Raw genomic sequence first — 15,960 nt, forward strand, 5'->3', positions numbered from 1 at the left:
AGGTATCGAGATGCCATTTCCAAAAACATATAATATATGTCGATCATATGTAAAATTTTTAGTGCTGCAAGCGACCAAAGTTTAGGGAAATTCAAAATGTGCATATTTGACCATTTTTAAAAAGTTACTCATTTTTAAATGATTTTTTGACCTATCGGGAAGGAGTCTCAGTGGGATCGTAGCACTAGCCGCGTAATATTCTGTGAACTGAGAATCTGCTGTGAAGCCTGTTGAAGCAAAAGGCTAAAATTCCTTTAATTCGTAAAATATGTACTCACCACAGACAAAACAAAACTTTTCCAACGATATTTCCACATTTTAAAAAGAGCACTTAGTTGTACAATAAAATATCCAAAACCATTCAAATGCCGCAGGATGGGTGGATGCAAGCTCGAGAAGACAGTACCCAGCACAAACAATAACTATCAAGTACAGAAGATTATTTCAGCCGAAAGTATGTGCGAAAAATAAAAAGTTACAATTTTCACTCAGTGCTTTATACCATCTACATTTTTCATTGGACTTTTGTGACCATTGGATTAAAATTTATGCAAGAAGATTATTTATCTCATTAGATTCTAAAAGAATTTTCTTCTGTCCTTGATTTATTATAAAAAATTACTAGAAGTATGCATTTTTTTTAAAAAAAAGGTCGAACATTAGACTTTTTTACTTTGGTCGATTGTAATAATAATAAATGTACATTTCTCGGCAAACATCCGATTACGGCTTAAAAGCCAACTGTCCAAATTCTCTTTGAAATGAAATTCCGGACAAACCGTTACTGGCTACACGCAGTTCATATCAGTTAATGCAAGAGAAAACTTTTTTCTTTTGTTTACCATAAACATCTGTGATTGGCGGGTAACAGTTTGTCTGAAATTTCCTTTCAAAGAGAATTTTGACAGTTGGCTTTTAAGCCGTAATCATATGTTTGTCGAGATTTGATCTACGCATATTATACATTTTCGGAAAGGGCACATCAATACCTTTCGAACTGTTTCGATTGGATCCTATTTGTACAAGATATTGACAAATAACTAAAATAGTGCCCAAAAACACCTTTTTCAAAGAAATCTTGAAAATGATACTTTGAAAATAAAAATGTGCTTAATTTTCGTATTCAGCGATCCAAAATTAACTGAGGAAACACCTTTCTTCTTAGCTTATCGCGATTATCTTAAAATTCTTAAAATCTGTCACATTAGATTCTGAAAATATGAAAAAAAATTCTGTGATAAAAAATAGAGTAAAAACTGAAAAGCGGAAGCACAAGAAAAACTTTTTTTTAAACTCGAACTTCTTTGAAAGAGAAACAGAGTATTATTTTCGTATTCAGCGACCCAAAATTAATCTAGAAAGCACTTTTTCTCGTAACTTCATTTTTCTTGTAAACTAGTGTAATCTTATTTAAGACCAAAAGAGATATGTGAAAAACAGAGCAATTTTCACTCGGTGCCTAATAACATCACCAGTTTTTGTCGGACTTTCATGATTTTAGGCTTAAAATTCACGTGAGAAGTTTGTTTGTAATTTTACCAAACACTACTTTTTTGACTTTGGTTGCTCTTAACCCTAAATTTTTGATATTTTATCCTAACATGTTATACATTTTAGGAATGGGAACATCAATACCTTTCGAATGGTGAGTCGTTTGTGTTAATCGGAAGATTTGTTCCTGAGATATTGACCAAACACTGCAAAAAGTGCTCAAAAACACCTTTTTCAAAAAATCACAAAAACGGTTCTTTGAAAAAGAAAATGGATATGATTTCCGGATATGGATATGATATGCTCAGCGACCCAAAATTGACTTAAAAACATATTTTTTTCTTAACTTCATGAAATTAACCCAAAATTTGTAAACTAGTGTAATTTGTAGTCAATAATTGAATGGCCGCGCTGCACCGAATGAGTAGGGCTTGAATTGAAATTAGTTTCTCTTTCAGTATCACCTGAGGATGTCAATATTTCGGAGCTGTGGTCTCCTAATTCTTCAAATTTACTATATAAAATACCTGTAACACTCGTGACGAAACTAATCAAGGAATTAGTTTTTGTTCGGTAAGAGGTTTTATTCTTAAGACCAATTACTTATTTTTTCGGGATTGAATCAATTATGTATATAACCCTATATGACGAGATTATGAGCTGAACCTAGGTGAGCAGCGTACAATTTTCAATTTTCAATAGGACGTAAGTAACATTGAGAGCCTCTCTTTGTTTACTTTCTCTTTCGTTTACTACGACGTCATTACAACACTTTGCACTAATTTTCCAGTACATATCGAAAGCCGACGGTTTTTACTAGAATATTATGCAAAGAGTAGAGTAGTAAACGTTGAAATGACCGAGTAATTAACAGAAGAGAAAGACTCCAAAGAGAATCCCTCATTGTTACTTACGTCCTATTGAAAATTTTCTCTAGAATTGATTTACCAACTTTGCTAGGCACACTCCGCCTTCCCGTAATTTTCATCAGCAAATTTCAGATCGTTCTGAGTTCAACTACAAAAGATTGTGTTACTAAATTTAGATGAGACACAAGTTTTGAAAAGGAAATTAAAATAAGTCACAATTATAACAAGGGATATATAAAATAAGAAACTACTTGATGGAAAAACTAAAATTCCAGGCTTAGTTTGCATAATATGTTTAATTCGTATATCAAAATAATTTAAAATGATTTATAAACGAGGAAAACGGATAGTTTGACCGAATAGTTCTTTAGCCAAATTGGCTGAATGATATTTGGTAGAAAGAACGTTTGACCTATAGAATGCTTTGCCGAAGGAGCGTAATTCTTTGGGATAGAGGCGTGCAACATATACAGATTCCCATCCATCTCTGAACTGATATTAAAGTACTAGTGTACGAAAGAAGTAAGGTATTATTATTTTTTTCACTTGTTTCTAACATTATACAAAAGTAAAAAGGCACATAAAACACGACAGAAGTCATCCAATCATTTTTTTAATCGGTCTACTTTTGTTCAAGTCACGACTACGAATGAGCCATGTAAACAACAGGCAGCCTGTCCATCTGGTATGGATTGACTTTTTTCCCTGCCGTCGAAAAAGCACTACTCGAACCCAACACTGAGGTCGTTGAAGGTGGAAATGAAACTAAATCTACAGGAGGTTGCTTATACAGTGAAAACCCGTTTGTATCAGCCCCTTTGGTGTATTTCAGGTTGACAAACAATGACGAAACATATTTATTTATTTCTTTTAATAAATCAATGCTGTTAAAAATTCTTTAATCCGTAGACATTGCTCTCATAACCCTGGCTGGCTGAAAAAATCGGGTCATAAAGCTGACAAAATAGGGGCTGATAAAAACGGGTCTTCACTATATTCAGTTTTATCAGCTGCGCCGTTCAGTGCTGATATCATTGAACACTGCCAAGAAGAATGTTTCACCGTTGAAATTGAGATTTGCGTGTATATGGAAGATGACAGAATAGAGGTGCGACTGCACAACCTAGCTCCGTGGACTACCCGTGAGCCAATTGTGAAATACATGTCGCCATGTGTTGTCCTATCGGTGGTCTTTTGACCAAACAATTCAAAACACATTGAACAAAAATTACACAAACCACGATATGTATTCAACAAGGGCAGATCTCTACATACCATCACTGTTATCAGACAATAGAGAAAATTTTGCGCGGAGCATACTGAAGAGAATACATCACACTTGGTTGACCACGAATGTACGGATAACCAACCCGAATCTTCAATACCTGAACCACAAACGGTTGCCAAATTTGTGGCTGATGTTTAAGTCATTACAGCAACTACATGAGAAGCGTCCAGCACTTCCAAATCAACAGCCAGCCCCATCAGCGAGGAAGCTAATATCAATGATGGTGGGTTTACGCTCGTGACCCATATGTGCAGGAGGCAAGGACGAGTTGGACTTATTAGGTTTTTGGGAAAGCTTTCGTAGTTCATGAGCCCCTTTTTGTTAACACAATCGTTAGGGTGGTTCTAATTTTACCAAGATAAAAAAATAACTTTATTGAAGTTGTAAAACGACAAATTTTAAGAAATTTTGCTGAAGACATGTAAATTCTATCTATTATACTTTTCATTTTAGAAGAAATTTAAAATCAATGTTTAGGGTGCTTCTTAGTGTGTCTTAGAAAAGCTATCCTTTTAATAATAGAAGCTAGAGCTAGAAGCCTTCAAAAACTTTGAAAATCATCTTAAGGATATGTTAGAGATCTAGCATTTTTAGAAAGTCAGTATCTGCCACTAAGCAGATCAAAACCTATGAGGTGGTATAACGGCTGCTTCAGAAAACTACCGTTAGGCGGCGCTAGTGAGCTTGTCAGTTGTTCAACCTAATATATCTCAAATTTCTTGATTTTTTAGCGAGTAAGTGCATTCGGCAAAGTTGCTCACGAGATTAAAACCTTCGAGGTGGTACGTCGAATAATATGGAATTCTTCCTCTAGGAGGCGCTAGTGAACTTGAGCATGTATTTTTTTCGATCCACTGTATCTCAGTTCCTGTCTTTTTGGAAGGTCGTTGTTCTATTTTTTCTTCGAACTAAAACCAAAAATGGTGAATATCACCAAGGGAAAGAATAAATCGATGATATTCCGAAAATAAGAAAATAACTCAGTTAAATTAATTTATTCATTTACAATTTTGGAATATGTACGCAAAGAAATTAAGATTTGGAAGTCGTAAAACTCATGTGTACCATTTCTGTAACACCAATCAACCACTCACCTTCCTAAGTACAGAAAAATGCTAAACAAGCTCAATTGCGCTTCAATTTCTTCAACGTACTGATTTGATTCGAAAATAGTGTAGCTCACTTATAACATGAATTATACTATCATATTTCTAAATAGTCGCAATCTTGAGAGGCAGAAATCATGAATATGCATGCTTACTAGCGCTACCTAGTGGCAGAATCCCAAACTATTCAGTGTTTCGCTTCGTAGGTATTTATCTCTCGTGCAACTATATCGAAGATACTGTCCTGCTAACAAATAAGGAATTCGAGATACAGTAGGCCAAAAATGGTATGGCCACTAGCGCCACATAGTAGCAGAATATCGAACTCTTTTGCATATCACCTCGTAGGCTTTGATCACCAGAATAACATTGCCGAAGACACATATCTGCTGAAAAATCAGACACTTTAGATACAGTAGATCGAAAAAAGTAATGCTCGCTGGCGCCGCCTGGCGGTAGAATTCCATCATGTTAATTTGCCCATCCGAAAGGCTATTATCTACTGCCCAAGTTTGCAGAAGAAAGTAGTGCTCCAAATGATACGGATCACGAAGTATTCTAAAGACTATCTGTGTTGTACAAAGTACAACGCGCGAGTGCTCGTGTTGCAAAATTTGGCGCGAGTGCCGGAGGGTTAAACTTCTTTCACGGTGGACAATATAAAAGATTACAATACTTTTCATTTATTTGAAATAGTGGAGGCCGATCAGAATGCAATAACGAGATTGTAACAGAAATCAATTTTGTAGCGAGCTGTGTTATAAATCTGGTTTCGTTAGAAATTAACAGGGAAATTATATCAAGTAACAGCGCGAGATATAGTTTTAAAATATTTTTGTTATGCATTTCTGATCGGGAGTTCAAAATTTATCAAAATCTATAAAATACCTTTAAAATGGTTCGAGATAGAGTTTTGTAGTCTTTAAGAAAATTGAAGAAAAATTAATTTTAAAAACTTTGTCAAAGACACTGGAGTTGTTTGTCTTGTACTTTTCATTTTACAAGATATTTGCCAAAAAATTAAGGTTCCTAAAAAATGGTTTTATTTATACAACGTTTTCAGTTTTGATTTTTCGTTAAGACGACTTTAGAAACCCTTTCAGATATTTTTAAGAAGAATAGTTTGTTTCCGTATACTGAACTTCTAGCTTCTTGCGTTAGAAAGTTCTATATATACTTTTTACTGCAAATAAACCATTTTTTAGTGAATATTGCAAAATATAAAAAATATCGCATTAGTCATTTTTTGTGATGTATACTACAAAGTATGATATTTCATATAACAGAAACGTTATTTAATAATAAGTGTCCAAATGGAAATAAATAGTATTGGAAAAAGTTATATTTTTTATGCAAAAGTTCTCATAACCTTCAAACGAAAATAGTAGTAGCCTTCGAATACTTTCCAAGTTTTTCAACAGTTATTTTAGTGTAAAATGAGAACTACAAAAGTTATATAAATAAAACCGTTTTTTAATGAACACCCTAAGGTTTACATTTGTATTTTTCGTGTAATATAGGAAAAATTTAGTTAAAAGCATTTTGATTTGAAGTTATATTAAAATTATAATTTTGGATAACAAGTTGCATAAAGTTTGAAAAAATTTAAGAAACTCTTTTTTGCTTTTTTCATGATTCAGTTTAACATGTTTTCTTTTACTTTAGGTTTTTGCTGACAAAGATTAAAATTTTAGAAAATTTTGGTTTTTAATAACTTTTTTTTCAGTGCATATTTTTCCGTGCAGAAGTATTCATACCCTGTAATTCTTTCTCGGACAGTATTGCTGTATGAAATATGGGAATCGCAGAAGTTTTTTTGGAAACACGAGTTGAGTTTTATCGGAATCGAAGTCACGATTTTAAAGCTTTTCCGGCGGATCTTCGTGGAATTCCTCTACATCCTTTGTAAATCGTATCCTTCCATTTCTTATTTTTTTGCGCATTCAGCAAACGTATTAAACTCTGTGCTCGCTCATGAATTATTCCAAAAATTAACTGTAAGTGCTGAATAATTCCGAATAAAAATACTCTCTTGAACAAATTCGACCCCCAGCAGGCTCATTTGGATGCGAAGTACAAATGTACTTTGCACATCGCCTCAGTACTTTCTTCATTGGTCGCAGTTAAAATGCGAAAATTAGTGCATAATCCACAGCCTGCCAATCCATCAGCAGAAGTTCGAGAATCGGAATAAAATGCCACTTTTAGATTTACGAGTGTTTACGTTCCCAATCCCCGATGGTGTGGTGGACTTTACGGCTACGTCGTTCGTGATTCGTATTTTCCCTTTTGCAAAATGTCGAGAGGTAAATGCCCGATGGCAGAGAGATTTCACGCAGTATACAATGTCGTGTTGTCCGAGATTTTGCTTAGTTGAATAACACCATAGGGTTTTGTCTTGAAAAGTAGACTGACTACCGTGTTGAGAATATTTCATGCGACTTCAGAATGGTTTGAAAATTTAATCTAATTTTTCATTGAAAGAAAACAGAGTTTTCAATCACCATTTACCCAATTTTACGTGTTAATATTTGAATGTTTTATTTATTTTGAGGTAATTTTTATAAAACTTGTTCTATCGTAATCGTAATTCATACCTTGATTTTTATGCACACACAGCATTGATTATACTCTGCACAATTTCCTTATCTTTTGTTTGTCAACCAAATTTCATCTGCACTTCAATTTTTTCTAGTTAATAAAAGAGCCATTTAGCCACCCCTTTTTTGTTAAACGGAACTTTGCCACTGCGACCGCTATTCAGGTTATCTTTTGTGGCTTCTCCACGCCTTAACCATGACTTTCGCAATCGTTCATAATTTTTCGGTCGACCCCAACTCCGATATATCGGCCAGATTGTACTCCACAGTGATCATTATAGCCCCACTATCTACAACTGTTCTATCCTCACATATAATGTTTTTATATTTTTTCACTTCCTAAGACACAGTATGATTTTCTCAATTTATGGTGGCGGAGGTGGCGATTACTGTTATTGTTTTATCTGAAGCTACAAATTGCTTGCCCTACAATATAAAACAGGCCTCCGACACAAATTTCTTCATCCATTTCCTCATCGAATTTTCAAGTATCAATCATGAAATGCTAAATGATAAACTCATTGTACATCCCCGTATTCGAGACACCACTCCGATCTTTCAACCAGAACTGACGTGAAAAATTCAATAAGATATTCTGATCTCGCCAATTTCCAATCACCTTTTGGCCCCCAGACCACTCGATATGCTTGCTTTGAATTGCATTCTGCTGGCACACGTCGAAGTCGCACTTTCGTCAAGCGACTACATGCCCTCGTCATTAATCGCTGTCACTGGTTGTGGTTGATTGGTGAGAACATTCGTCATCATATCGTGTTTTTGCCACCATCATTAAACGAGATATGTATACACCACGAGGAGATAGGTAACCTATATGGATACAGAGTGAAAGAGAGCATCAGACACATACAGTCCGCACGCAGGGTGCTCGCTTGCCCCGTGTTTACCAATCTGCCTGCCTTGCTTTCTTGGAGTTTCTTCGCGCTGCTGGACAGTGAGTACTGGAAAACGTGTGCGATATGAGACCAGTGTGTCTTGTTTAGTCTTTTTGCAGCGATAAACGCGTCAATACCATTTAAAGGGAGCGCAATTCGCGCAGCTTGAACGGAAGCGTAGTTTCTATTGATTATTATCGATTACTCTTATGGTGATTTCACGGGAATGTCCGGAACGGAAGTGATAACATATGAAAGTGTCGCAGAAAATTGCCAAGATTTTCTAGGTAACGTTTGAACAGTTGCCAATTTATTCTCAGTGACACATTGTGTGTTTTCTTACAAAGCAGATCGCTTAGTCATTTAAACATTTAATCTGATACGATACTTGTAGATAAGAGGCTTCGGTGGCTCAATGGCGTAAAACTAGTTTGAATCAAGTTTAAAATGCGGCTAATTTTGTGCTTGTTTCTACTATTTTTTATTCCAGATGCTTTACTAGCTGATCTCCAGAATACAGTGCCAGGACATAATCAACATGTTGGTGGTGGAGGTGGTAGTGGCGCATCCTCCGTTCCTGGCTACGGCAGCTTGAACGGAGTCAGAAATAAACAAACTCCGAGTCCGGTAAGTGATGTGAATTGATTATTTTGAACGTAGTGTCAGATCAGTAGCTTGTTTGAATTGTCATGTACCTCTCGGAAAAATTATTAGCATCGCTATGCAAACTTAATTGTTCTAAAAATAAAACAACAAGTGTTTGTGAAGGCCAAAGTTACTGAATCAGCTGCGATCATTTGCTTTCGTTATATGCATAAAGTCTAGCAGTTCGGTTTTTGGTCGCTGAGAATTATTTGTGTTGATCACTACAGTGTAAGGAAAAATACCTCAAAGAAACCATTTAGACTATCCGCACCGGTGCGTAAATAAATGTGTGACACCCACTTTCGCACAGGTCTAAATGCTGGCGAAATTCTATTCTTTTTGTTACTTTATTTTATTTATGTGACTTTAAATTAGTTTCATTCACCATGTTCAATGTTATTCTGTTTCCACACCGCACAGTGACTCTACTCCATGCAAATTTGGAAATAATCCAACAGGCGCATGTATTTTAAAACTGCTTTCCATGATTTGCCAAATGTATGATTTTATCATTATACTGAATGGGCATACATGGAAGAGAGAGGTTAAAACTGCCTTTCATTTGATATCAATGTCATGAAAATCGATCAAGCAGTTCTCCTGCAATCCTGGTCGCCAAGTGAAAAAACATGTTGTCTTTGCGCGGTTATATCTCCAAACGAACAAATATTTTTCTTCAAAATAAAAAAAAAAACGTTCAAGCCTTCAACACGAACATTTTTTTGGACCACTCGCATAGTCGGCTATCCGAAGTTTAAGATACTTATTTGGCCAATCGTATTTATACAACAAATGATAAATTTCCCAAATTCTCGGCAGCCGGCTACTCAGAGCAATTTTTGCATGATAACGCTGTTGGCTCACTTACTAACAACATTCACTTACTAGCAAATGGCCAGTACTGCGAAGTGACCATCAATTGACTCTAGCTCACAGTCTTCTACCACTTTTTCGTGTAGGGGAATTGCTCAAAAATTGAAGCTGTCTTAAGTTAAAGAGCTTGTAACCTTTCAGAAGTAAAGTATTTCAAAGCTAGCGTTTTATTTATCGATAAGTTAAATAGTGAAAATTATCATTTTAATTATCCAAATTGGTCGTCTGAAACCGCTGCATAATTTGTTCTTTGATTCTTGTTGTTTCCATGCATTAGGGTTACTGAACATGCTCCAACTCCAAAATGCCCGTTTTGGTACCATTGCACAGTAATGGTCCAAAATGTAAATTTAGTAGGAATTTTAACTTTTTGTTAAAATTAAATGACTCACAACATGTTTGACAAAATTGTTGTACTTTTGTACTTTGGTTTAAACAGAAGCTAGGGTGGTTGTAATTTTGGCAATATTTAAAATTAAACTTTTTAACGGCTCGAGATAGAGCTTGGCTGTCTTCGATGCAGTTGTAGAAAAACACATTTTAGACAAATTTGCTGAAGACACACAAGCTCTAGCTTTTATACTTTCCATTGCCCCACTAATCCAAATGTAAGCTTTAGGGTGTTCCTTAAAAACGGTTTTATTTCTATATGTTTTTTAGTTTTTATTTTACACTAGAGTATGTTTTGGACAAGTTAAAGATTATTTTAAGGCGCATAGTTCACTTTGAAACACCAACTACTCAACTTTTTTCGTTTCAATGTTATGAGAAAAAAATATAACTTTTTCTAATAACATTAAATACTGTGGCTGTCATATGAAATTTCAAGCATCACCGAAAAATAGCATATACGATATTTTTTATATCTTGCAATATTTACTCAAAAAATTGCTTGTTTTAAGTAAAAAGTATATAAAACTTTCTAACGAGAGAGGTTCGGCATATTGAGACAAATTGTTCTTTAAAATATCTGAAAAAATAAAAATATTTCTAAAGTGATGTGAATGAAAAATCAAAATTTCAAAAGTTATATAAAGTAAATCATTTTTCAAAAACCCCCCTATTTTTTGGTAAATTATCTGTAAAAAGAAAAGTATACGACATAGAGTTCCAGTGTCTTCGAAAAAGTTTATTTTCTTCATTTTTTTTTGGAAAACAGCGAAACTCGATCTCGACCCTTACAAAGTTAATTTTCTGAGCTTAAAAACATTAGACACTATTTAAAATAATAAAAAAGTATTGTGAAGTGCAACATTTCATCATGAAAACGAAACTATATTTTTTATGTTATCCCCGTAAAGTAATTTTAACATATTACAAAGGGTCAATTCATGAAAAACCAAATTTTTAATATAACTTTTTCAGTTCTCATTTTCCCTACCTATCTTTCAGATGTTTTTCGGAGTTCTTGAAAACGAACTTGTTCTTTTAATACATCGAAACTCTAGCTTCTATTATTCAAAATATATAAGCACTTGATGTATCAAAAATATATTTTTTTAAATCAATTTTATGAAATTGGAAAAAAAATCGCATTCGTCATTTTTGCTCAATTATAACCTAAATCACGACCTAATTTATAGTTAAAAAAAATTACCTTTGTATGCCCCAATGAGTGACATTGTTATTCCAAAGAACTCCATTTTTGGCAAAAAAGTGTCCTTAACTTTTTATCGAAAATAGTTAGAAATATGGTGCCGTGAAACAAATTATTCGCCTTAAAGCAATCTAAAAATTGTCTGAAGACTACTTCAGTTTTAGATCAATACCGTAATAGTTATTTGAATAAAACAGTTTTTCTAAGACACAGCCTAACTTTCGATTTTTAAATTTGTTGTAAATTCAAAAGTTTGACAGATAGCGCTTACATGTTTCAGTAAACTTTTCCAAAATTTTTCGTTCTATAACTTCGCTAAAGTTTACTTGGCACTAGCTAGAATGGTTCAAAAGTTAATTTTTGGATCTTGGTAAAATTAGAACCACCCTAACTGTTGTGTTAACAAAAAGAAGGGGCTATCAAACTACGAAAACTTCTCTAAATACTTAATATAGGGAAAGTTGTTTAGTTTTAGTAAAATCTCAAAATTCCTGCTGTGCAATCGTATTACAGTGAAGACCCGTTTTTATCAGTCCCTTGGTGAGTCTTAGGCTGATAAAACGCGGACATTGATACAATCGGGGCATATATTATATGGGGTAGATAAAATCGGGGGCTGAAAAAATCGGGTACTGATGAAATCGGGTCTTCACTGTAATACGACAAATGATAAATGCCTCAAACTCACGGCAGCCGGCTACCCAGAGCAATTTTAATATGATAACCCCATTGGCTCACTTACTAACAAATCTTCCCTTCCCATATGGAGAAGCAAAGGATTTCTCGGTCTCTAGCAGCGACATATGTCGGACTAACGTTCCCTCCATCCTCAGAAGATCTGCATTCGGACGTGGCCAGCGTCGGTATTGATCAGCATGCAGGGAACAAAATAGATTGTACAATGTGGCTCACCGTGTTGATCCTAAGTACGTTACTCAAATGAAAATGAAATTGCACTCTCATCATGTGATTTGGTTTTAATCCTTATTTTTCTGAAAACCATATTTATATATTTTTCTAAATATATGGCATTTTTTAAATCACAGAACAAACCCTTCGATTTGAAATGTTTATATGAAAATGTACTTGATTTTACAACGTTTGCTAATGTTTTTTGATCCTGTGTTGTTGTTTCTGTGCAACTGGGTTATTGAATTGCACAAACTAAAAAATACCCCTTTTTTGTTTCCACTGGAAGGATGAGAAAAAACTTTGTCCTAATATTCATTCATCATTAGAGTGTTATTAGTTTTGGTTAATTTTCTCGAAAAAGTAAATAAAAGATGGTTTTAGCTGTTTTCGTCCGCGTCCCTTATCACCAATTTTAATAAGGTGCTTTCTTTGAGAATTAATCACCTTGGGTTAACAATTCATTTTTTCTGATCTGATTTTATTGTAAATTAGTAGTAGTCGTCTGGTTTACGATTTTCCAAAAGTGCACATATTTTGTCGCATGTAATTTTATATGTTCGTTGATTTGGTAGCGTTTCTGGGTGATGCCAATGTTTGAACTGAGCAAACTAATTTCTTTGTTGGTTTAGTGCTTCTTTGACTAACTAACGAACTAATTCATAGGACATTTCATGCGCGTGGGGAACACGCATGGTCTTGTCTGAGTGGAACTTTTGAATCCGGCTACCAATTTGCGGCAGTCTTACCTGCACGAAGAAAAAATGTTTTGTTATCGTATTCATTATATTAATTGTATTTAATTGTAAGCATTATTTTCGATTTGTTCATGAAAAAATACGAAAATTACTCAACAATTTTATAAGAAAATGCCTTTGTTTCAATAAACATTTAAGAAGAATTTATTCCCCATCTAATGACATCTAATCATCAAAATCGATTAGGAAAAGGCAAAGTTTTTTTTAATTAGAAACTTCCTCGCATGAATTTTTAAGGGGACGGTCTCAAAAAAATCGATTTTTTTGCTCGATTATATATTCATAAGTATGCATGTAAACTTTGATGTTCAAATTGGAAAAAATAACGAACGATATAATTACAGAATCTCATAGGAGGAATTCCACGAAGATCGTGACAATCTTAGATTCCCGTTAAACTTTGCACATTTCACCAGCATGGAAATCCACAGCCAATAATATTATTTTTTTTAATGGTCCAAAATGTAAATTTAGTAGGAGCTTTAACTTTTTGTTAAAATTAAATGACTCACAACATGTTTGATAAAATTGTTGTACTTTTGTACTTTGCAAGGCCCTTCCTTTGGTTCAAACAGAAGCTAGGGTGGTTGTAATTTTGGCAATATTTAAAATTGAACTTTTTAACGGCTCGAGATAGAGCTTGGCTGTCTTCGTTGCAGTTGTAGAAATATTTTAGACAAATTTGATGAAGACACACAAGCTCTAGCTTTTATACTTTCCATTGCCCCACAAATCCAAATGTAAGCTTTAGGGTGTTCCTTAAAAAACGGTTTCATTTCTATATCTTTTTGCCTTTCTCATATAAAGAAAGGCTATGCAATCACTGTAAAGCCGAGTGTCATACACCATTCGATTCAGTTCGTCGAGATCGACAAATGTCTGTGTGTATGTGTGTGTCATTTAAACTCACACAATTTTCTCAGAGATGCCTGAACCGATTTTCGCAAACTTAGTTCCATCTGAAAGGTATAACGCTCCCATAAGCTGCTATAGAATTTTTAGTTGATCCGACTTCCGGTTCCGGAGTTACGGGTTGAAGAGTGCGGTCACACAGCAAATTCTCATATAAACTGGTACCACCATGATGTTCAAATGATGTAAAACATATTAAAATAGATGTAACATTACTCTAGTTTGCGGGTGTGGATCCTTAATGATCAGTCAAAGCAGCTTTGACCACATTGGCCACCTATGACGGTTCATGACACCCCCGGGGAACCCGCCAAGTTCCTAAGCTAATATCACACCCATTCCCCAACCAATTCTCTACCGATTTTTACAAACTTGATTTCAAATGAAAGATACAGTAATACCATTGACTGCTGCTGAATTTTATTCGGTTCTGACTCTTGCTTCCGGAGTTACAGGGGTGTTAGTAAGGATACACTGGAATTTCCCATATAAATCGGTACAATCGTAATACCTCAGAGGCTAAAAACTATTGAAATGGGCACCAAATTACTTCTAATCGCAGATATAGATCACTGATTGCCAATCAAATATTCTTTGAATATATTGTCCACTATCGACGATTCCGGAAGTCCGGAATTCCGGGCATATTCCACAATTAAAGTCACATCGGTTCTTCGGTGATGTGATGACTGAACCGATTTTCTCAAACCAAGTCTCAAGTGGAAGGCAAAATATACAGTTGAGTATTGCGTCACCACCCCCCGCCTTACCCTTACACCTTCCTCCTTCATCACTCCCCTTCCCTTGGATCACCCTCACGCCCGCATTTCCTTCATCCACCCCGCATACCGAAATAAGATGAAGGCTTTCTGACGCATCCTCCACTCCCACTCTACTAACCCCCCATTCCCTCCACTTTCAAACCCATTCCACCAACATTTCAAAATATAATCACATGAAGATAACATTGAACTCATGCTGATTACGCTAATTAAATATTATTCTTTTGCCTTTCTCATATGGAAAGGTTATGCAATTGCTCCAAAAACCGATTTTCTAACCGAGGCCCGGAGGGCCGAGTCTCATATAACATTCGACTCAGTTCGTCGAGATCGCAAAATATCTGTGTGTATGTATGTGTGTATGTATGTATGTATGTATGTATGTGTGTATGTGCGGATTTGTTAACAAAATGTCCACATCGGTTTCTCGGAAATGGCTGAACCGATTTTTACAAACTAAGATTCAAATGAAAGGTATAATATTCCCATAGGTTGCTATTGAATTTCATTTTCAACCGACATCTTGTTCCGGATTACGAGTTGAAGAGCATGGTTACAAAACAAAATTTGTTGATTTGTCCACATCGGTTTCTCGGAGTTTTCTGAACCGATTTTGATATAACTTGATTTTAAATGAAAGGTCAATCAGCTGCTGTTGAATTTTGTGTGGATCCGAGTTCTGGTTCCTGAATTACAGGGTGATACGTACGATCACGCAGCAAATCCCGATTCTAATGAATTCTGCGATGAATGTATAGAGGTGAATTTTTTTTCCAAAATGTAAACACAACTGTTGAATTTGTAGATCACCAACAGTCATTCAAAGTCTCTTTGGCCATACTGGCCACCATCGACGGATCCGGAAGCATCCAAATTCAGAATAGCGGTTATATTGGTTTCTCGAAAATGGCTAGACCGATTTGATCAACTTAGTCTCAAATGAAAGGTGTTGCGTCCCCGGAAACTGATATTAAATTCCATCTCCATCCGACTTCCGGCTCCGGAGTTACGGGTTGTGGAGTGCGATCACATAGAAAACTCCGATTCAAACCGATACCGCGATGAATGCAAAAAGGTGCTCTTATATATACTTACCAAGTGTAATAAGAATGAAAGACATTTCCATAATGTTATATTGTACGAACCAGCTATTAAATCATAGTTTGTAGAAATGAGAAAGGCACAATTGCACCTCTAGGTGGATTAAAACAGGTTTTTAGTTTTTATTTTACACTAG

The 15,960-nt window shown here is 35.2% G+C and overlaps 1 protein-coding gene across 8 annotated transcripts in view; it reads left to right on the forward strand.

Moving 5' to 3' along the window:
- The window catches only part of LOC131678296 (paxillin), a 233,699-nt gene that overhangs the window by 130,432 nt on the left and 87,307 nt on the right, over positions 1-15,960 (forward strand). For 7 of the 8 annotated variants that reach the window (XM_058958354.1, XM_058958349.1, XM_058958356.1 and 4 more), the window contains one exon: positions 8,738-8,874. In XM_058958354.1, the coding sequence (XP_058814337.1) occupies positions 8,738-8,874 (137 nt within the window). Of the gene's footprint in view, positions 1-8,356; positions 8,535-8,737; positions 8,875-15,960 lie in introns of those variants that run through there. The other variant, XM_058958350.1, reaches the window with a different exon arrangement.

The sequence above is a fragment of the Topomyia yanbarensis genome, chromosome 2 (genome assembly GCF_030247195.1).
Source record: "Topomyia yanbarensis strain Yona2022 chromosome 2, ASM3024719v1, whole genome shotgun sequence".
NCBI classification, from domain to species: domain Eukaryota; kingdom Metazoa; phylum Arthropoda; class Insecta; order Diptera; family Culicidae; genus Topomyia; species Topomyia yanbarensis.